This window comes from Sapajus apella, unplaced genomic scaffold (assembly GCF_009761245.1).
Source record: "Sapajus apella isolate SASKATOON/1434 unplaced genomic scaffold, GSC_monkey_1.0 scaffold90, whole genome shotgun sequence".
Classification (NCBI taxonomy): Eukaryota; Metazoa; Chordata; class Mammalia; order Primates; family Cebidae; genus Sapajus; species Sapajus apella.
This window is the reverse complement of record NW_022437030.1, coordinates 6,567,528-6,591,375: the sequence shown is the minus strand read 5'-3', so window position 1 is coordinate 6,591,375 and position 23,848 is coordinate 6,567,528. Positions and strand designations below refer to the sequence as shown.

General features: G+C 33.3%; 1 protein-coding gene across 10 annotated transcripts in view; it reads right to left on the bottom strand.

The window, feature by feature from the left end:
• Positions 1 to 23,848, bottom strand: part of CHD9 (chromodomain helicase DNA binding protein 9) — a 265,800-nt gene that overhangs the window by 97,291 nt on the left and 144,661 nt on the right. For all 10 annotated transcript variants that reach the window (XR_004261956.1, XM_032255720.1, XM_032255723.1 and 7 more), the window contains 8 exons: positions 23,321 to 23,652; positions 10,119 to 10,230; positions 6,041 to 6,187; positions 5,098 to 5,166; positions 4,959 to 5,014; positions 3,872 to 3,989; positions 620 to 706; positions 339 to 476 (listed from right to left, as the gene is read on the bottom strand). Coding sequence is in view for 9 of the 10 variants with exons in the window: in XM_032255720.1 (XP_032111611.1) it covers positions 339 to 476; positions 620 to 706; positions 3,872 to 3,989; positions 4,959 to 5,014; positions 5,098 to 5,166; positions 6,041 to 6,187; positions 10,119 to 10,230; positions 23,321 to 23,652 (1,059 nt within the window). In the remaining variant the exon portion in view is untranslated. The remainder of the gene's footprint in view (positions 1 to 338; positions 477 to 619; positions 707 to 3,871; positions 3,990 to 4,958; positions 5,015 to 5,097; positions 5,167 to 6,040; positions 6,188 to 10,118; positions 10,231 to 23,320; positions 23,653 to 23,848) is intronic.

Below are 23,848 nucleotides of genomic sequence, written 5' to 3'. Positions count from 1 at the left end.
AAGAAGACCAGAAAATAATATTAGGAAGACCAGAAAATAGTTATTATAAAACAATATGATCTCTTCTATGGAATATTTAATTCATTTCCTTCTCTTACTTCACATCTCCATGTTTATCAGGGCAGCCTTCCTCACTCTGGTGCTAATCAAAAAGGAAACTGCTCCTGTCTTTTCACATATAAACTCCCTCTTTAGCTTTGGCTCCCAAAACTAGACTCACATAGTAACAAGCCTGTTTGAAAGAAATGAAAGTAAAACATTACATAATTATCGGCAATATCGTAACTTACATAAACAAGTGCTAAGATTTTATAAAGCTGTCTAAAACAGGTTCTTACCAAACGTCTTGTATCAGGCCTTGAAGCTTGCAGTTGTTCAAACTCTTCTATTTTTGCAAGATCTACATCTTCTTTTAGTTCCCAAGTACTATCTTCATATGGCAATGAGCACCATTTTACTAAGTAGTAAATAACAGGCTGTAAAAAAATTGTTTTCATTTTACTATTTTGAAAAAGAGACTAACAAGAAATAGTTTAAACAGAGAACAAAGTACTAGGTTTCAATAGTTGGAAAGTTTTAGATTTTTCTTAGTTAAAAAATGTTTTTACCAAATATTTACCTCACCAGTATCCTTATCTTCACAAAAAGAGACTTCTAATACTCTGTCTACTTCAACGTAGTCTGGGTTAAATGGTTCTTCTTCCATCTAAAATTAAAAGGTAACTTAATTGATATCTGACAAAGAGGAATGATGAAAGTAAGGACAAATTTACTAGCATTTCACTATAGAACTCATAAGTTTGATTTCAATGAAATTTCCAATAAATGGAATTCTTCTATTTTCATTTCCAAATGATATCTAGGATATCATGAATAATGTTATCAATAATAAAACCAATCAAATAGCACTAAAAAATAAGGTACTCCAGAAGATACGTGCTTTAAAAAATTGCTGAAAGCAGCCTCTATACCTTTCCTTTACTCCTTTCCTCAGGCTGCAAGAGTTGAAGACCACACATCCCACTGTATGCTCATTTCTCAGTTGTCTCACACACCCTTCATCTTTACCTGACGGTTCTTGTGCTCAAGACCCACTTATTGCGTGGACTGCAAACTCTACTGAGGTACCTTAAACTCATTTGCATTCATTCACTCTTCAATCCATAACTTCTCCTGCATTTTCTAACTGGTTAATGGTAACACAGCTCCCTCTCCATAGCCCACACTCAGTGACACAAGTCAGAAATGGGGAAGTCATTTTAGATTCCTTCTTTTTCTTTACCCTCTACACCTAGTAAGTCACCAATCTGTACAGATTCTACTTTTAACTCTAACTGGTCACCAATTTGTACAGATTCTGCTTTTAATTGTAACTGAGATTGGTTCCTCCTTCCTCATCCTCACTTCTTATTTAAACCTTTACAAATAATCCTAACTACTCTCTCACCTCCCTTTAATATGTTTTTCACATTGGCCCCAGAGTAATCTTTCTCAAATATAAATCTTATATATTGCTCCCTTACTTAAAATTCTTCACTGACTCTCCCCTATTTGGGGATCAGGTAGGTCCATATCAGTTTTTGTGGAACAGATGAGATTGTATCTTTTCCTCCAGTCTCATCTCCTACAACGTTAACATCTTGCCATAACTTTAACCCAGATTCCATGCTTCAAAAGTACAAAAATATGTTTTTTTCCAAACTCCATCTTCTGTCACACCTCTATGTGTTCACCCTCATTCTTCTCTCTTCTGACTTAGATTCTGCCCTTCTCTTGACTGCTTGGCCAATTTCTACACTTCTCTCAAAGTCTTACTTCCAACAGCCATCTCAGCTTTCTCTGCAGCCTCTCCTCCTTTGTTTAACCTGTTAATGTAGTACTCCATGGCTCTGCCTTTAGTTCTCTTTGCTATCTTAAATCTCTTCTAAGTGATATTTTCATTTCCATTGTTTTTGTATAGGACATACCTAGAAACAAAGAACACTGCCCAACACCAGAATAGTGATATAATACTTTAAGATTAAAACAAAGAAGAGAAAGTGGTATCTGAGGTGACAGATATGTTCATTAGTTTGAGGTGATTATTTCACAATACACATGTCTATCAAACCCATCAAATTGTGTTCCCTACAAATATGCAACTGTTGTCAGATATACCCCAATTAAAAAAAAAAAAACAGATGAATCCACCAAAATCTTCTAAGTTATCACCAAAGAACTTACTGATGTAACTAACCAACACCGGCTCCCCAATAATCTATGGAAATAAAAAAAAAAATTAAAAACCAAACAAAAAGAAACTGATTTAGAACTTTTTTTCATAGCTATTATTTAATGTTTTGTACCTGAATTAGGTGAGAAAAATTAGTCTTAGTAAAATTTAATGATTATTTATTAAGTAATTCTAAAATCTTCAGCTTGTCAGGAACTTCTAGATCACAGTAAACAGATGACAGATATTTAAGGTGATTGGAGGATCTCCCAGCATTCGTAAACTGACAGGTCATTAGGATCATCCTTTTTTTTTTTCTTTTTTTCAAATAGAGATGGGGGTCTCACATGTAGGCCAGGCTAGTCTCAAACTCCTGGGCTCAAGTGATCCTCCCACCTGGACCTCCCAAAGTGTTGGGATTACAGGCATTAGCCTCCATACCCAGCCCACATTTTTGAGGTGAATTTAATAATTATAATAGTAATTATGTAGTAAAGATACCTGGCAGATACCACCTTAATCTAGTGATTAATCACCAGTATTGGGGTAGATAGGTATCACGTACACCTTATGTCATTCACTAGAAGAATAAAACATCACTTCTATGGTGTTCTTTTTAAAAATGCCTAACCTAGATCACGAGGAAACACCATACAACCCCAAATTGAGGAAGATTCTACAAAATTAATGAGCTGTATGCCTTGAAAATGTCCAAGAAATGAAAAACAGAGACTGACTAAAAGAGATATTACAACTAAATGCAATATGTGCTGCTGGATTAGACTCGGGACCAGATAAATACACACACACACAGTCACTCTTTTTGTTATAAAAACACTAGTGAAACAATTAGTGAAATATGTGTAAGGTGTGTGGATGAGATAATGGTACTACATCAATTTTAGTTCTACTATTTTTATGAAAATTTATAGTTGTTTTTAGAAAATATATACTAAAGTGTTTGCAACATTAAAATGGTTTAGAAAAAGGTGTGTGTGTGTGACAGGGACACAGAGAGAGAGACAGAGAGAATGAATACAAATGATAAAGCAAACATGGTAAAATGTTAACGTTTGGAAAATCTGGTTAAAATAAATGTGGGAATTCATTTACTATTTTTGTGATTATTCTGTTTAAAATAAAGTTCAAATTAAAAACATTTAGATGAACTTAAAACTGCTCTAAAAGGAATCTATTAGAAAAACATGGAATTGGAAAGAACATCAGACCATTTAGTGAGGCCTAAAGAGGTAAATAAATTTTTTCAGTGAGGGTCTGTTCACATACATGAAGGTGGTATAGAAAATATGCAATATATTTCATGTACTGAAAAATCGTATTTTCTATTAACTTGCTAGATTATCACGTCCTCTACTTGAATAACTTTGCTGATATATTCTTGGTAATATTACCATACCCATATTCAACTCTAAGTATTGAAATACATGCTAGTTTAAAAATACAAGCATGATCTACCATTATCAGTGTTCCTGTCTCAGCTAGTTTCCAAGCTAATTTTGAGAAGAGAAAAATCCTATATGTAGGTAGTATTTGTTTTCAAATATCAACACTGGAAGTCTAAGAATTAAAATAATGTATAATTTTTGATAAATAATACATGTGTTCAGAGACCAACACATAATAGTCTTTTTTTCTTACGTCTGCAAAAAAATGTGCTCTTTGTGCTTGTCTCAATTTGAATCGTTTGATTTTCTGCTGGATCCTTTTATCTTTCAAAAGCTGCTCTTCTGTGGCCCACTCACAGTGAAGATAGGAGCTAAAATTTTTATAAAAGCCATATATTAGAATGATACCAATAGCCATTTTAAGATGTATTTTAAATCATAACATCCAATATAAAATATTATCTTCAACTTTACAAATAGGTAGTTTATCGTTTAATTTTAAAGAATTCATATCATTTATAAAATAAAGTAATTGTGATCACTACATGCTAAGGAGTTCATAGTCTAAAGGTATATAATTTGCCATATAGAAACAGAACAGTAAAATGATCAAAAATATAATAGCAAGGTGTGACTTTTCTATTGTTTTTTTCCCTATAACAGTTTTGTCATGATCAGAAAGCTAACTTGTTTTGAAACGAATGTGATTTAAAATGCTTTCATGGAGGTATAAAAAAAAGTTGGAAAATACACAAAAAGAAGAGTAAGTGATTTTTTCCCCAGTTAGAGACTCTTATAGGTTAACCGACCTATATCAAAAATTAAAATTAAAAACTTTAAGGTCAGATCATCACATTGTATGCATCTGACATAAAAACCTAAAGATGAGGAAAAAAAATTTTTTTTTTTTTTAAAGAGACGAAGTCTCACTATGTTACCCAGGCTGGCCTCAAACTCCTAGGTTCAAGAGATCCTCTTCTATCAACCTTCAGAATAGCTGAGAGTATAGGTAGATTAGAAATGTCTTTTATAAGAATAATGAAATCTGAAAAGTTCAACAATACAATGAATGCTGTCTGTAAATTATAAAAGCATATTTTATAAAGATTCCTGCATTTGATGTTGCTAATTAACATATGCTGAAAAAAAACATTCAATTTTAACATGAAAGGTTTTCAAATGGACCCTTTTTACTTTTTAATGATTAAGTTATACACGTATTAAATAATAAAAATTATCATAAAATATGGACAAAATAAAAACCATAATTTTATTTAGTTTATTAAATATATTAATTGATATGTAAATAACATCTTTATTTTTCTAACTCAGATACTTACTAATTCTTGTATTTTACAAAAAATTCTTCTGTATCAATCATCACTCCAGGTGATATCTAAGAAAAGAAAATCAGTAATGGTGACTCTTTTAAACAGGTCACAGAATATGAAGTGTAAAATGTAATGTACTACTACTTACTTCCTTTTTTACAATTCTAGAAGAGAGAATTTTGTCTACAATTGCAGCATCTTCTTCACTCGGATTCTCCTATGGGAGGGAGGAAAGAAATAATGACGGAACATATTCTGAAAGATCTTTCAGTTGCCACTTTGTATGTTTATGAACATACAATTCAACAAACATATATAGCATATATGCCAGACTCCATGTTACATGTTAGAAAGACAAAAATGGAAAAAATATATCGTTATTGTCCTCATCATCAACTGCATCATCTTTGTAGCAAACATATTGTGCTTTTTAATGTACTAGTCATTATTCTAAGCATTTTGCATATTAATCTATTGTCTTCATTATTATCATTTCCATTTTACAGATTAGGAAATTTAGGCATAGTTAAATAAATACTTGCCCAAGGTACTCAGCTAGTGGCTGAGTGGTTAGCTCGTAATGCAGATAAGGGGGATTTATAATTTTAAAATTATAGAAGAGGGAAGTACATGTGGCATTCAGGCAAATGTGTTCATAAAAGAGAGGACTCAGTGCTTATGGAGAAGTAGCAGGAGATGAAGCCAGAGAATCCACCACACAAAGGGGTTTACACACTGTGCTAAAAAGGCAATGTTATTTTTGTAAGATTTAGGAAAGAGGAGTTTTCAGTAGAAAAATAATGTGATTAGACTTGTAATTTAGAAATATTCTGCAGAATAGATACTTTGAAGGATTTCAAGAACATATATTTAGGAGGCAGAAAGTGTAGTGACAACCTGGATGAAGAGGCAAAGGAAAATGAGGAGAGGATGAATCCTTAGGTTTCTAATTTGAGTGGCTATATTAACTAATAATATGGAATCCAGAAGGATAAGTTGGAGCAATTTTTAGGAAGAAAAATAATCCAAGTATTTTATAGAATTTATGTCGGTTTAAAACGTTTTGCAGTCATAATCCCAAATACGCTTACCACAAACAATTGTAAAGGCTGTTCACCAGGTAAAGGAGCTGAATTCTTTTTAATTTTCATAGAGCCTTTCACCTCTTCTTCAGATTGCTTCCCTTCTGCATCTTCTGCATATTTTTTTCTTTTAATTTGTCGATTTGATCTTCTTTTCTGTAATGAACCACAAGGATCAGATTTATGTAATTTACTTTGAAGAAAAGATTTTAAAAATAATTACCCCTAGAGCTGGCAATTTTGTATATTAAATTTTCAACATGACACTCAATGCTCATATTTTCCTCTTATTTTATTTAGAGGAAGATTATAATTCGCTGTTTGCCACAGGCTTACAATCTTCCTACAGTTTTACTTCCTACAATCTCAAACAACAAAGGTTAGTAATACTTTTATTATGTTAATTTGGAAATCATTAAAAATAAAGCGATCTCTCTTTTGTAAAAGTATTATTTCACAGGTTGGGCAAAATATATTAGTAATACCTTTACTCCTGCATTACTTTTCTTTAGGAACTATTGTTAAGAATAAAAAGATATTTGTTTTATTTAACTATTTCATAGTTTGGGCAATAAATATTTAAACTATTAATAATTTAACAGTTTTAGTCCCAAACCTAAAAAGTGTATCAGATAAATATTGGGTAAATAATTAATTGGGGGATATAAATCCAGAAGAATAAATTAAATAGTATTTGCCAAAGCAGGTGAAATTGTGTTTAAAGCAGAAAAAAAAAATTTAAAAAGAAATGCACAAAATAAGAAGGCATTTAATCTACCAAATAATTAAATTTGAATGAAGAAACTGTTTTACTAACTTTAGTAGCTCTCCTTAAATATAAAGAACATCACTATTATCAAACAAAATTAAGCCTTTTACAAAGTATTACATGTAGTAAGATAATTTTTAAATAATCTAAGTAATTTTAAATCTGGAATCAAATATACATGGTTTTACTTACCTCCCTAAATATCTAATATTTGTTTCAAAAGTTTTATATTTCATGGAAAACTTGAAAAACAAAAGCAAAGTTACATCTCTTTGGTGTTTCTACAGTAAAGATAAAAACTCAGGTTCGTTTGAAAATCCAAAGGGCTTAGGTGTATTTTAAATTTCCCTTATAATCTCATGGGGTAGAGACATTTCATTGGGGTAGTGGCATCTCAACCAACTGTTCTATTGCTCAATATTTGGCAAATGCCTCTCTTCTTTTTTCTTTTCTTTTTTTTTTTTTTTTGAGACGGAGTTTCGCTCTTGTTACCCAGGCTGGAGTGCAATGGCGCGATCTCGGCTCACCGCAACCTCTGCCTCCCGGGTTCAGGCAATTCTCCTGCCCCAGCCTCCTGAGTCGCTGGGATTACAGGCACACGCCACCATGCCCAGCTAATTTTTTGTATTTTTAGTAGAGACGGGGTTTCACCGTGTTGACCAGGTTGGTCTCGATCTCTTGACCTCGTGATCCACCTGCCTCGGCCTCCCACAGTGCTGGGATTACAGGCTTGAGCCACCGCGCCCGGCCGTCTCTTCTTTTTTCTAGTCAAATTTCTTCTATATATTTAGTAACTTCATGACACTTCTAAAAAATGGAACCGGCAAAATAAACCACAAGTTCTTTTGGTTTCTGCCTGTCTTCTATTTTGCAGGTCTTTAATTTACCTTCATAGCCATGACAAAAATGGCCGAGTCACTGCTTCAGTTTGGTGACAAACGAAATACATGCAGTCATGCCTCTGCCTCTTTCTCTTGTGAATAGTAAAATACTGAGAGAAAGAAAGGCACTCATATGGTCAGCCAAATGTACTAGATAACACCATGCCTCATGTAGGACGGGTCAATGTATCTTGGCCATGAAGACATTGACATTTCAAACCTCAAAGTAACACAGCCTGGTGGCATATAAAAATTCTAATTAAAGGGCTACTAGAAACCCAATTTTCCTTTATCCTATTTGCAAAAGGATATGAATTACTTATTATTCCCTAGAAGGGGGGAATTCTATGGATTTCGAACACTAGGCTAAAAGAATATTTAGAATTCTGTTATGGGCACCATATAGACCTTAACGTTCAAGAATAGTTTTAATTAATAAACAACTATGACATTTATTATTTTAACAATAACACATATTATCAATGTCTTATTAGGCATGACTTTTAAATAATGAAATGTGAGAATAGTTCAGTATATTTTTTAAAAATTCTGTTAGAGGTTTTCAGCATTAGTTTCCTTTGTGGTCACTTAGACATCTATTATACTTAGAAATAACTCACTCAGTTTTTAGTAAATAGTAAATGTGTGACCTCAATCTTTTGCTCACAAACGTGCATTCAGATAGAATGAAGGCTACTTATTGTAAACCGTTCCCTCATCCTGCAAAGACTTTGTCTAACAGATTAATTTAAAAGTTTATGAATTATAAGATTATAGATTTTGCCATAAATTATATTCCACTAGAGTACATAGTTACACATTAGTTAGGTAAAGCCAAATAAGTTATCATCTTACCAATTATCTTTCTCTGCCATATGTCACTACTAGTTTAAAAACATAAAAAAGAATCTGATGTCCACATTTTTGGCATGTGCTTTTTCTTTCTCCATGATGTTTTTTAAAGCACAACTTAAAATCTTGATAAATTGTCCCTTCTAATTTCTTATTTTCAGCTTCTTAAGTCTTAATGGCTTCAACAGATCAGCCCATAGCACTTTACACAGGAGGTCAGAAGCATATTTTAAATGACTAATATACTACTTCACTATTTTAACATTGAACTTGTTTCCTATAATAATCCTAATAGTATAATCTGTTACAGGAGCATTTTTCTTTTTAATTTAGGTCTCTAAATATAGGTGGACTACTGGGATATTCTCTATTAAGATTAAAGGTAACAAAATTAAATACCAAATCACATTTTTAGATTTCTACCTGATTCCAAACCTTAATTAGTTTCCAATGTGGTTGAAAGCTACATAGACCTTTTCAACATTTATATAATGACACAATCAAATATATCAATAATATAGATTTATAATTATTAGAAAATATTTTTACCTTCACCATTTTTGTGTGTGTGTTAAAGCAACACACCTGTCAAAACAACCTAATACTACAGTGAAAAACATGGAAGAAATGTTCATGTTGACCTAGCCTACCATTTCATTGTTTGGTAATTACATAATGGAAAAATGGCCAGCATTATTCCAGCAAAAAATTTAACTAAATTTAATCATATGGTATAAATTAAATGTAAGTTTGCCTAAGTTAAGGATAACATATGATAAAAAAGCCAGGCCATGTAATATTAAGGAGCTTCAGTCACTGCCCTTACCTCAACTCTTGCAGCAGCCCAGGAGCCTTGAGCCACTACTCTCCCATTGGATAAGAAGCTGCATAAGGAAGAAGAAAGGCCATTCAGGGGCTTTCTGGCCCCATAATTCACAACTGCCACCACCCCTACGGCCTACAGTCATACTTTAATTATTAGAGAGCAGAGGGTGGCCTGAATTATTATGACCTTCACTATATATAATTTTAACTTCACAGAGTTATTTTGAATATCCACCTATTCAAAAAAAAAAAAAAAAGGCAAAATGCAACAGTATTTCTTCTGTCTATGTTAGGGAATTTTTAATATAATCAGTTATCTTTTCTTCACAGAAGCAGATCAAAGGAATTATTTCTAGGAATGATTCAATCTATTGCTCTGTTGTTTGTATGTGATTAAAAAAATTACTATGTCCATCAAGTTCATTCAAAAGTACTCTACAAGCACAGGATAATATTATTAAATACTCCTCTATGCTAAAAGCCATCAAGGACTTTGTATTGTTACTTAACCTATCTGGGTTTCAGTTTCATTATCTGAACAATGAGGGGTTGGAGAGGATATGTTAGCTTCCTCCCACATCTAATATTCTATGGTAATACTACCAGGAGCATATTGTAATAATGCTACCTTACAATTTCTACCATACTACAAAATGTATTTTTACTTCTAAACTAAAGTGTAAATACCTACAAGGCAATATTATGCTAACTAAATAATTCTAATAGTGTTTTATTTCTAGAAAAAAGTTGTAATACTCACTTGAGAGTCTTGATCTTTTAATGTATGCTGTGGCATCTGCTCTGCATCAGATATTTCATCTGAAGACTCATTCTTTCTTTTTTGTTTCTTACCCAATGTAATAATGAGTTTGCTGTTTCAAGAGGAAAAGAATAAAAAGTAAGAATTCTTTGAATTTTCCTATTTAATTAAGATTGTCATGACAAACTTTCCCACTTGATATCACTTGCATGTCCAACAAAGGATGATAACTATCCTGAAATCCATGTTTACATTTTCAAAACATAAACTCTATTTTAGTGGAACAAACACCATTCAATTCTATGTTTGGAAGTACAATTAATGTACTTCTAAACACAAAAAGGCAGTCAACTAGGGCAGGTGCAGTGGCTCACACCTGTAATCCCAGTGCTTTGGGAGGCCAAGGTGGGCGGATCACCTAAGGTCAGGAGTTCGAGACCAGCCTGGCCAACATGGTGAAACATCGTCTCTACTAAAAATATAAAAATTAGCCAGGCATGGTGGCAGGCATCTGTAATTCCAGCTGCTTGAGAGGCTGAGGCAGGAGAATTGCTTGAACCCAGGAGGCAGAGGTTGCAGTGAGCCAAGACCGTGCCATTGCATTCCAGCCTGGGCAACAAGAGTGAAACTCCATCTCAACAAACAAACAAACAAATAAATAAATATATTTAGTGGGTTAAAAAAAAAAGGCAGTCAAGTCTTATCACTTGTTTTTTAGGCTTAAGATTACTTTTCATAGGAAAAATATGAGGTGACATGACTGTATTTATTTTATCTTGCAGATTTGGAATGACAGATTTTTTTTCTCCTATTAAATTCAAATTCCACTTATTATCCTTGAATCCCCCTATTCGTTAAAAGCCTGTAATTCTTTCTACTCTACAGTAGAAAATTACTTAAGACACTTTAACAATTAGTTGTTCATTAATTCTTTCATTTATATTAAGGCTTATCTTAGCTGTACTCTATATTCCTAAGGATAAGAACTATTATGTTTTATAATCCTATAGCATGTATGTGTCAGTATATCTTTATATATGTATGTTTATATATATTGATATTTACATACATACACACCAGATGGAGCTATCTAAAATAGGAAGTGGGTTTTTTTTGTCTTGATGAGAGGTATAAATATATAACTCTCACGTTTCTTATCTGCTTCAACAGATGCAGGGGCATTATCTTAAACCACAGTAATTATTAATCAGCAATAGACTATTTTAAATATCTGTATTATAAAAACTGAATATATCCCAAATACTTTCGGATATGATTTATCAAAAAGATATCAGAATTCTTTCAACAACTATTTATTAATGTAGGAGAATTTGGAGGTTAAGAGCATGTACTTTGATATCACAGGGTCAAAGATTTAAACGCTGATTCCATCGTGTACCTATCCGTGAGACACTGGGCAAATTACTTGATATCTTTTAGCCTTAGTTTCCTTGCCTGGAAAATAGGGATATCATAGTAACTACTGTTGCTGAGAATTAAGTGAGACAATGTATGTTAGCTCCTAGCACAGTCTTGATACATAATAATTTCTCGACTAATGCTAACAACATCTAATTATTATATGCCAAGCACTTTCCTAGGCTCTACGATTTGAAAATATAGTGACACATTTCCTAACCTTAAAGTATCATAATTAGACTATGATCACAGCTAAAATGCTAAAGTGGTGGTTAGCACAGGATGCAATGTGAATACAAAGAAAGAAGTGTCCACGCTTATTAAAGAGTTAAGGGAGACCGGGTGCAGTGGCTCATGCCTGTAATCCCAGCACTTGGGAGGCCAAGGCGGGCAGGTCACGAGGTCAAGAGATTGAGACCATCCTGGCCAACATGGTGAAACCCTGTCTCTACTAAAAATACAAAAATTAGCTGGGTGTGGTGGCACACATCTGTAGTCCCAGCTACTCAGGAGGCTGAGGCAGGAGAATCACTTGAACCCGGGAGGCAGAGGTTGCAGTGAGCCGAGATCGCGCCACTGCACTCTAGCCTGGCAACAGAGCGAGACTCCATCTCAAAAAAAAAAAAAAAAAGAGTAAAGGGGGCTTTACATAATAGATAACATCTAATATGATGAAAGGAGGTTTAACAGGTAGTGAAAGAAGTGGTAGAGTACATTCCAGGCAGGGGAATGAATACCATAGAAGAGTAAGGAGAATATTCAGTGGTAATATGACAGGAACACAAAGAGTACCCAGAAGGAGGCAGCAGACAGCTGGGTAACCAGAAAGGGTGAAGATCACAGACACACAAATAGTTTACATTTTAAGGCCAACTTTTAAGTTCTTAAGAGCAGGAATTTGAAAGGAATCTGTCTTGTTCATCACTGGCAACAAATGTTTAATGAATACGTAGTGAGTTATTTTGAATAAATGGAAAAAATAAAGCATTTGCAAGATACAAGCACTGTAAGCAGGGGGGTAATGTGATGACAAAGAAGTGAAATGCAAGGCTGGGAAACCAATGATAAGGTAAATGACAATTCAGAGGAGAGAGTGTAATCTAGATCTGTGGGAATGTGGATGAAGAGGTAAAGAAAGATATAACTTTTTATTGTGAAAGCAGAACCAACAGGACTCAGTTATTGACTGGATGACTAGACTTGAGGCAAGAAAAAGTTATAGAATGATTTTTCCCTATATTATTCTTGTATTGGTATGATTACTACATTCAACAGAATAATGGAAATTCTTACTTGGTGTCTCACCTGCACTGTTCTGAATATGTGAAGAAAGCAAATAACAGTAAGAAATACAGCTTACGTTGGAAGCAGGAAATCAGAGGAAACACAAAGATATTCCGAAGCAACATTAAGGAACCAACCATAGTTACACTTCATTCCCTCTTGCCACTTTCACTGTTTACTTCCTCTCTGTTCTAGTCCCCTTTCCTTCTCTAGTTTCTTTCCTAAAATAAAAATCTGCCTTGAGGCTATATTTACTGTTACATATCATATGATCTTGTTCTTCCTCCTTTGTATCCACAGCTCTCAAGAGTCACTTCCGTTTCATTCCTCAACCCACTAAAATCTCAACTCTTACAAACTACTTTTAATATTTACAGCTTCCATTTATTCAGTGTTTACTATGAGTCAGCTTCTGTGCTGACTTTATATGCATTCTCTCACTTGATGTTCATACAACTTTGAAAGGCAAGTACTATTATTTTATAAGAGGAAATTGAGGGTTAGAGAAGTTAAATAACTTGTTCAAAGTCACATAGGTAGTAAGAATAGAGACAGAAACCAAATATGCTTCACTCCAAAGCCTGAACTCCTCATGCCTAAGGACTCAAAAGACCTTTAAAATGGCAAATCCAACAGAACTTTAAAAAGTCTTCATGTGTAACAGATAACTGTTTCCTTGTGGCACCCTTCTTGGCTCCCTGACACAAGACTCTTCTGGTTCTCACTAAACTTGCTTTTACTAAATTTTGGCTCTTATTCCTGTATCTACTCTTTGAATGTTAGTTTTCCATAGGATTCGGTCATTGACAACTCTTCTCTGCCACCCCCTTAAACTTTGGTTTTTCTCAAAGTTCTGTTTTCAGCCATCTTCCTTCTCTATATACTGTCCCTGAGAGATTTCATTTAATCTATTCTTAACTACCACCTAGAAGTTAAAGATCCTCAAATCTCTTATCTCTAGTTCAGATCTTTTCCCTAAGCTTCACATTCAATAACTAATCGCTTATTAGACATATCCATATGGGTATCTCATAGGTATCACAACCTCAAAATGCCCCCCCAATCCAATCTCTCATTTTCCATAACCCTATCAGTGCAAGTCTACTAATATTAAAGTATAATGTAAAGTCAGAAAAGTGCACACATAACAGTACTGCTCAATCAATTTTTTCAAACTGAAAATACTTGTGTAGCCAGCTCCCAGATCAAGAAACAAGGTATTATTAGTTTCCCAGAAACGCCCTCTTATGCCTCTCCCAGTAAGAACCTCCTCCTAATGAAATCCATTACTCTGCTTCTAAATATTTGCTACATCCTAAGGCAATGGTGCAGATGATTTTTAATGGCAAAGTCAGGGACAATACTAAATAAAACTGGGTAGTAAAAATACATATTTGATACTTTCTCCTACTTGCTATCATCTCCAACCTAAATGTATATTTTCAACTAGTTTGTAGAAGAGAACAACACACAGAGAAGGTAGTTGTTTAAATAACAATCTCCTAAGAAATGGAAATCATTGCCTATTAATATCCTTCATATATTGCTTAAAAAGTTATTTTCTCAATGTTCGGTAAGCTAAATGAATTACGTGAATGCACATTTAGATGCAATATCTTATGCGGCTGCTTAAAGACTCAAATCCCAATGAATTAAAAACTTGAATGAAATGAGAAGCAGATATTCAAATATTTTTTAAAATTTATAAATGACTATGAACTGGTTCTGCTATTCCTTTACAGTGGCATAAGGGGATTTAATGAAGATTCTCTATGGACAAAGGACTAATGTGCTTAAACATTATCTTTAGAGATAAATTTTACCTAAATCTCTAGAAAATAAATACTAATAAATAAATACTAACTACTAAGTAAATCTTAAACACTTGCCTTTTGGAGTGGTAGGGATAAGTTAGATAAAAACATTTCCTGTCACACCTTAGATAAGCCTTTTGTTACACTAATTATTTGAAAATTTTACTTAAAAACAAAAAAAGCAACTTTCACTTTATTTTCCACATATTCTGTATTATTCTTCCAACATTGTTCTACATGTCTGGAATGGCATCTTATTTCACAAACTCAGTCATTTTTAACAACCCATGCAAGTCTTTTTCAGATTCTAACTTTTAAGAGATATTTCAGATATACAGTATTTTCCTACTAAACCTTCTAAGTCCAAAACGTTACACGTGCCTTTTTGATATAAAAAGGGTACATTTCCATGATAGGAAAAAAGTCAATTCTGAAATCATTTTGACTGATTTAATTCTAGTGGCATTTTAAAATTAGATTTTTAAAAAAACAATTATTCTGAGGGAGGGAGGAAGGAAGGAAGGAAGGAAAGAGGGAAGGAAGGAGGGAGGAAGGGAGGGAGAGAAGGAAGGAAGGAAAGAAGGAAGGAGGAAGGAGGAAGGAGGAAGGAGTATAAGTCAGACATAGTGGTGAGTACCTGTAGTACTAGCTACTTGGTAGACTGAGGTGGGAGGATGACTTGAGCCTAGGAGTTTGAGGCCTGACTGGGCAATGAAGTGAAATCCTATTTCTAAAATATTACACATTTTTTTTTAAATAAAATGAGGCCAGGCACTGTGGCTCATGCCTGTAATCCCAGCACTTTGGGAGGCCAGGGGAATCATGAAGTCAGGAGTTCAAGATCAGCCTGACCAACATGGTGAAACCCCATCTCTACTAAAAATACAAGATTAGCCGGGTGGGGTGGAGTGCGCCTGTAACCCCAGCTACTCAGGAGGCTGAGGCAGGAGAATCACTTGAACCCAGGAGGCCAACGTTGCAGTAAGCCGAGATCATGCCACTTGCACTCCAGCCTGGGCAACAGAGCAAGATGCCGTCTCGGAAAAAAAAAAATAATAAAATGATGTATCTATTTATCTAGAGAGAAAGAGAGATATTAAAAATAGGGTTATTTACATTGAAACTTGAAAACTATATATCTTATCAATTTAGTATAGGTTCTAAAATGGTATCTAGGTAATATTACAAAGAGGCACAATTAATCAGGTTGGTATCAGATCAGCAGTACCTACATGTTTAAGGAAGGCTTCATGAAAGCTATTTAAAATACAGATTCTGGCCAGGCATGGTAGCTCACCCCTGTAATTCCAACATTTTGGAAGGCCGAGAAGAAAGGATCACCTGAGGTCAGGAGTTCAAGATCAGCCTAGCCAACCTGGCAAAACTCCACCTCTATTAAAAATACAAAAATTAGCCAGGCATGTTGGCACATGCCTGTGATCCCAGCTACTTGGGAGGCTGAGGCTGGAGAATTGCTTGAACCTGGGAGGCGAGGTTGCTGTAAACTGAGATTGTGCCACTGCACTCCAGTCTGGGTGACACGGCAAGACTCTGTCTCAGAAATAAAATAAAATACAGATTCTTTATGAAAAAATGTCAAACAAACTCAAACTGACATACATTCTACAAAATAACTGGCCAGTATGTTACAAAAATGAAAACATCATAAAAGAAAAAAGTCTGAGGCGTTATCCTAAACAGAAGGAGACTAAGGAGATATGACAACAAAATGAAATGTGGGATCCTGAATTGGATCCTGGCCAACAAAAGGGAACTGACAAAACTTGCATGAGGTCTGCAGTTAAGTTAATAGAATTATTAAAATGTTTATTTCCTGGTTTTGATAATGGTGCCATGGTTCATAAGATGTTAACATTTGAGGAAGGTGAGTGAAGAGCCTAAGGGAACTCTGACCTATTTTTGTACTTCTGACATTACTTCAAAATAAAAAGAAAAAAATAACCTAACCAGATTTGTGGGTCCCAAACCCATGATTCTGATCTAGAAACTAGGACTCCAATATGAATTTAAAAATATTCCACAAGAGTTCTGGTGCTCTACCAGGTTTGGGAACCACTGGCTCCAAGAGTAAAATTAGTATAGAAAACTCCAGGAACAAATATTCAGGATAATACAACTATTTTATATTTATAGAATACCTTTGAAAGTATTCTATACTTTATAAAGTGTTCTATGAATTTTAAAGTGCCTTTGCCTACAGTACCTCAGTTGATTCTGAGAAAAACTGTGAGATAGGCAAGGCAGGTAGGTATTGGTCTTACCACAAAGACAGGCAGTGTTCAGCTCCAAAACATGATCCCTTTATTCCTAGATTATGATTCCAACACATCTTATTGATTTTAAAATGACACATACACTTCAACCAGTCAACAGATATTTAATATCAGTAAACATAATGACTAAAGATAAATATGAACCACATTATTTTTTAGTAAATTTTAAAGATTAAAATTTACCTGACTCTCATAAAACCAGAAATCTCTATTATCTATACAACAACAACAAATAGCCATAAATAATATCTGAAGGAAATCAGATGTTTCAGAAGTTAAAAAAAATAAAATCAGTTAAGCACTTTTTTGCTATAGAGCACTCCATTCTTCCATCATGGATTACAAAGAGTTTACTATACTATATACTAAAATACAATTTCATTATAAAGATATGCTTCAAATAAACTGATAGTTTGCTATGCTAAGGAGAAATATCCCCAAAGAAAAGCAACAAAATGATACAGAATATACTACTAATAAAAAGCTTTATGCAAATTTTGTTCATAAAAACATTAAAGGATCTGTTATCAATGTTAGCAAAATCTGGCAACAGGTAAGGAAAAAACCTAAATATCAAAACATGGGTTGTTTCTGACAGCAAAGGGAAATTTCAAACTAAAGTAGGAATTTGAAATGTTAATTCATTTGGTAAGTATAGGCAGTAGAAAACCACAATGTTTATACTTGATGTGTCTGTATTTGATTTTCAGATATAATTTATACACTTATTTCAATCCTGCCCACGTATTAGTAGTACTTGCTGTGCAACAAGCTGCATTCTACACTGCATCAATCTGTAATTGCCCCCTGTTGATTCTCTCATTGCAATAATTGAACAAACAATGAATCTTACCCAATTAGTCAATCTGTTGTAATTAATACACCCAATTCATCATAAGAGAAGAAAACTAGCAAAAATACAATGTCACATTATTTTTTCTTTGCAAGTCCAGTGAAAGGTACTGAGGCTATTTTTAAGTCCTCAAATACAAACTTAAAAAACATACACACACATCTTTAACTTAGTGAAATGATGCCCATATAAAGTTCAACTCAAGACCCCAGCTTAAATTCACCTTGGAAAAACAAGCTAGTTTTAAAAAGGGAGTTAAAACTCTAATCCTTAAATATGTGAAAGTTACGTTGTATTATATAAGCTCTTGGGAACTTGGATTATTACTTCCTGTTTAAAGTTGGACATCTTTTTTTTTTTTTTTTTTTTTTCAGAAAGGCTGAATTTACTGAGGTATTTCATGTAAAAAAGAACTAAGAATCCAAGTTATTAGCTAAGTATTAATCAGTCAATACATTTATTAGTACAGTTGAATTCTTAAAAGATATGTATTGTTTTTTACTTATTAACATCTCTGCAATTGGGAATCATTTTAATAATCAATGACATGCCATAGTGTTAACTGGCAATATTTTTTTGTCTTCTACTGACACATAAAATTAATGATGTGTCTGTGTTATAATCAATGACACCTTAGACTCAATAAAATATGGTACATCTATTTGCCAATGACAAATCTTACTAGCATGGTTCATATAATGGTACCATTCTTAAAAACAGAACTGTTAATCGTTTTTGATTTTTTTTTTTTTTTTTTTTTTGAGACAGAGTTTCACTCCTGTTGCCCAGGCTGGAGTGCAATGGCTCTATCTTGGCTCCCCGCAACCTCTGCCTTTCAGGTTCAAGTGATTCTCCTGCTTCAGCCTCCCTGAATAGCTAGGATTACAGGCATGCACCACCATTCCCAGCTAATTTTGTATTTTTAGTAGACATGGGGTTTCTCCATATTGGTCAGGCTGGTCTCGAACTCCCGACCTCTCAGGTGATCCGCCTGCCTTGGCCTCCCAAAGCACTGGGATTACAGGCACGAGCCACTGTACCCGGCCTAGAACTGTTAATCTTATTTGAAATTAGTTACAATAAGTTACATACATATCAAGTGTTTCTGAGGATGAAGATGTTTCAGATTTTTACTAAGTTTTGTAATCTACATGCAAGCAGTAAAATCAGTAAAACATTTTATCTGCTTGGCTTTAAAAAACCTAGAACTTACATGAAGACTACTAATGAATGGTATGTCTAACAATCAAAAATTCATAATAAATGTATACCATGCATTTTGACAACCACTCTTTCATTAATCATATACCAATAAACAATTAACATATTTATATTTAATTCAAGCATATATTATTTCAAAATTCCTACTGTTTTAAGAACTTTGCAAGCAGGGCCTCACACGTCACTTTATTAGCAAGACCTATGAAGTGACAATTTCTAATGAATTTTTTTCTCTCAGATTTTGTTCATCTTATTTTTCCTTTAGATTTTATTATATAGATGAGAATGTCTCTCGAAAAACATACATGTGGACATACATGCTAGTTTTGTTAAAAACACACACCTATACATATATGTATATCTATGATAGCATGTAATTAATAAATGTTATTTTCCTACTTCCTTCTTAGAGGTTCAAGACTACAGCAAACACAGGCACAATATCATTTTGGGATCTAAATTAATGTTTTATTGTTTTTCTTCATAACATGAATTATACTTTTTCTACTAGAGTTTGATAAACATCCCCAAATTTAGACATGTTCTGTTTTAACTAAAAGCTACTGTAGTACCCGACAACGACTATTCCTGTAACACATACAAAGGATAATTATGGTTAACACAAAAAGGAAAAGAGTTTAATCATAAAGGATAATAACTGATTGAATTTATAGGGCTATGAGGAAATTTTTAAGTAACCAAAAGCTTTCTACTTATGTCAGCCAGATAATCTATAACACAAGTAAATTCCAACTGACAACACGGAAACATAATTTAAATGTCAAAGTAATAAATCATAGATTTAAAAATACTCCTATCAAATCATGTGAAATCCCATTCCATAATCTAAAACCAAACAGGGCCATAAGAAAATTCTACTGGATATCTTAGCTTCTAAAATAAATTAGTAAAATTCATCCTAACTCTCTACTATTACTAAACTACTAGTTATATCCCTGTGGTTTTATGAATGGATTAGCTTCCATTTCTGTTTTCAATTTAACAAGTTCAACCCTTTGGTATAATTTAAAATTTAACCATCCATCCATCCATCGATTCCATAAAATTCATCCCATTCCATTCATGGAGCATCTATTATGTACCTACTATTATTGAAGGAATACTATTTTGTACATAAGGCAGCTTTCAGAACCTGACTGCCAAGATCATAAAAAACACCAAAGCAGATAAAAGTTTTCCAGGCCTATCTCACCCTTCATTTTCCACTTGCATTTCCATTTCAACTCATACCCTTCCACATAACCACGAGCAACTCCCTCAAACTCCAGGCACATTTCAAATTAAATTTATCTATCCTAAATGCTACTTTGGCTAGCCTGTTCAACAGAAGCATGGTCATGTCAAAACAGCCATTAATAAGTTAACCTATTATTCCCTCTTAACAAGTAGCAACTGTTTTTTTCTGCTTAATTTTTAAGCTGATCATATTTAGGAACAGAGCCTTAATAGAAAGAGAACTGAGGTAGCTGAATGAGTGTGGGTTTGAAGGAAAGGGTGTGGCTCCTGGCCTTGGCCTTTTCCTTAAATAACTAGGTTATTTATGTTTTCAGAAAACAATGACTAACATTTACTGAGCACTAAACATATTCCAGGTACTGTTTTATATGTTATTACCTCATTTAGTCCTCAAAATAATACTATGAGGTGAGTACTATCCTATCCCCATTTCACAGAGGAGAAACCTAAAGCGTGAGGCAGTTAGCTATTTGTACAGGGTTACCCAGCTTGAAAGTGATACAACTGGGATCTGAACAAATGCAACTGGCTCCAGAGCCAAATAATTTAACCCCATTATCACACTGTATACCCAATCTAACTCACAGATTGTAAAAATTAAATGAGACTCTAAGAAAGTGCTCTGAAAAGGACATTCTATTCTTTGCATTGGAAAAAAAAAAGTTAATCTACAAAAGTGACAAAAGGTTTCAAGCACATTAGCAAACAGGGCAGTATTGCTTTTCTTCAAATTAGTTTTCCTAGATTATATCAAATCACATATATGGGTTAAATAAATGACATCAACTATAAATTACTGTTTACAAATTTAGTTACTTTTTAAATTTATATTTTACACTGCTGTTGGTTAAGTTGTACTGCTATCCAAACTAATTCATATCAATAATTTGATATTAGCAACAGCCCAATTTTTCTAAAATTAATAGAAAAATAATTTTAAGTGAAATGTTTAATATATCATAAAATGGTTCTAGTTGAAATGATGCAACTGAACATTATTTAAATGATTCTTCATCCAAAAATTAAATCACAAAATTCAAAAATTACAAAGTATAGTGGCTTATTGGAAAGCACAGTAATGAAGTACTTCAATTGGCTAATACCGGAATTCTGGATTGTATATGAATTTCATTTATTCCAACTATGCCTTTTCTTCCAACATGATAATAATTTTTCTCCTTGACTAATATAAATCAGATACTACTGTTTTACTCAAACAGCTTAATTAAAAAACAAACTTCAGTTCTACTTATCTGCGTTCAACTTATGAATTCTTCTATCAAAAAGACCTATATTTTCATCAATTTTCCTTTTCTAGCAACTACTCAATATTTTACGACTTATTTAGCCAAAACAGAAAAAATATCATTTCTAGTACAATTCTTATTTTGTTTTCTAGAGCTTGCCACCTCTAGAAAAAATAATTGATTAATGTTATACAATATTAAAATAATTGTTAATAATTTACCTACTCTTAACAAAAATACAGATATCACAAAACAAGTCAGTACTCTACTTCAGTGTTACTATTTCCCTTAACACATCAATTCACTTTTCTAAAAATCGGTGTTTCTAATTTAATTATTTCTAGTTTTCTCTTATATACAATGTTTTTTCTTAAACCAGATTTACTTCTGGTATCTTTTGCCTTTAGCTGTTCCCTCCCAAGTTTGAAGCAAATAGCGGTTAGTATACCTTTTGAAGTTTATCAACCAATTTTGTTTTACGCATTGTTTTTCAAAAAGTTACTCTTCCAAATAATATTCTACTCTATCTTGATCTCTGAACAAGTTCAAACTGGAAACCTTAATTATAGTAACTTTTGGTGCAGCAAAAAACAAAATGTGGGATTTCCTGAATTAAAACTGGGCAGAGTTTTTGAAAAATAAGTTACTTTCATACTTAAAACCTCTAAAAAAAAAAAGGAATAGAAAACTTTAAAATTTCATTTCAGCTGTCTGCAAAAAAATGCAAAATCAATATTATGACTATCTATTTAACAAGAGATCCCATATTATTTAATAGTTTGGGCCTGAATGGCATCAGGACCGAACAAAATAATCTGGTGTTTGCATTTAAAATGCTAAGAATTCATTTGATTTATACAATTGTATTAGTTCTAAATATCTGTATAACATATCAACAATTTCTGAGCAAATGAAGATTTTCTTAATAAGGACATTCTTTGTTGTGGACTTGTGAAAAAGAGAAAAGTCAGATTAACCACTTTATGTAAAATTCCACATAAAGTCCTCAAAAATAACCAGTCCTGCAAAAACAATTCTAAACTCTGTTGTCTTAGTTATGCTCACCCTTGCTTGCTAAGCAAATATACCTATGAAGCAAATTATAACATTTACCGTATTTTACTTTTTGAAAATGTTTTAGGTAAGTAGCAAAAAATACATAGGATTAATGTATCCTCCTAGAGTAATTCTTTGTCCTTATAATTCTCTTGAAGCATTAATCCTCACTTGACCTCTTTAACATAAAGTAAATCAGACTGCATGGAAGTAAATCAGTAAGAGTTAGCAGCTACTTATTGTTGATTTACATGGTATTAGTTCTTGATTTTTTTTTTTTTTTTTTTGCCATTCCCTTCAGTCCAAAGTTGTGGTTTTATAAGAAAATATTACATTTCATGTTTCCAAACTGTGAGGTGCTCAGTGAGGCACAAGTACAACTAAGAGATAAAGAATCTTAAAAAGAATTTCAATGCATGCTCTGTAAAGAAAGTTAACATGAAACTGGCACAGCAATATGGATTTCATTTTGCTTGTTTTTATCCTTTTCCTGATTAATATACTGAAATATTTTACTACTTTAAATCGCTTTTAATAATATTAACATACAAAAAGCTGCATTCATACAACCAAAAATATTGGGAGATCCTGGAATATTATCTAATTCATTCAACAAGGAAATAAAGCAGGCACGGTCGCCAGCAATTTAAAACTTAAATATGGGAGTAAATATACTCAAATCAAAAGTAGATGGTTAGGCAGGTTGAACTTTAACACAACATTGAAATGAATTAAATTTAATTCTTAACCAACTTACCCAATTTTTGTCTTCTCTTTTAACTTAGAACAAGTTTTTGTTTTTTTGCTGTCTTTGTCCTTTGGCTTGGATTTCATCCTTCTACCCTTCTTTTCCTCTTTTCCTTCAACTGAAGCACTAGGAAAGTTTTCAGGGCTCATTACTCGTGGAATATTGCGTTCCCCACGCTCCTTTGCTTTTGCTATGGCCTCTGATATTATACGATTAGCCTTTTCTTGCTTGCTTTCTGATTCCACCTTTTTTCTCTGCTTCTTCTCAGACATGACCCTCACCTGGGTATTCTGCAACTTAGTATATGTCCCAGAACCATCACTCTTCTTGGAAGATGGAGGCTGGAGAAATAAAAATATTTTTTATAGAATATACCAAAGTACATCTGAAACAATTGTCACAAATATCTTAAAATCTTAAATTAAGCTTAGAGAGGTAAAATTACATGAGCAAATATGTGAGTGCTACAAACAAATTTAAATTAAAACATTTTGCTTATCTAGAAATTAGTACAGATATAAACAGCTCAATTGCTAC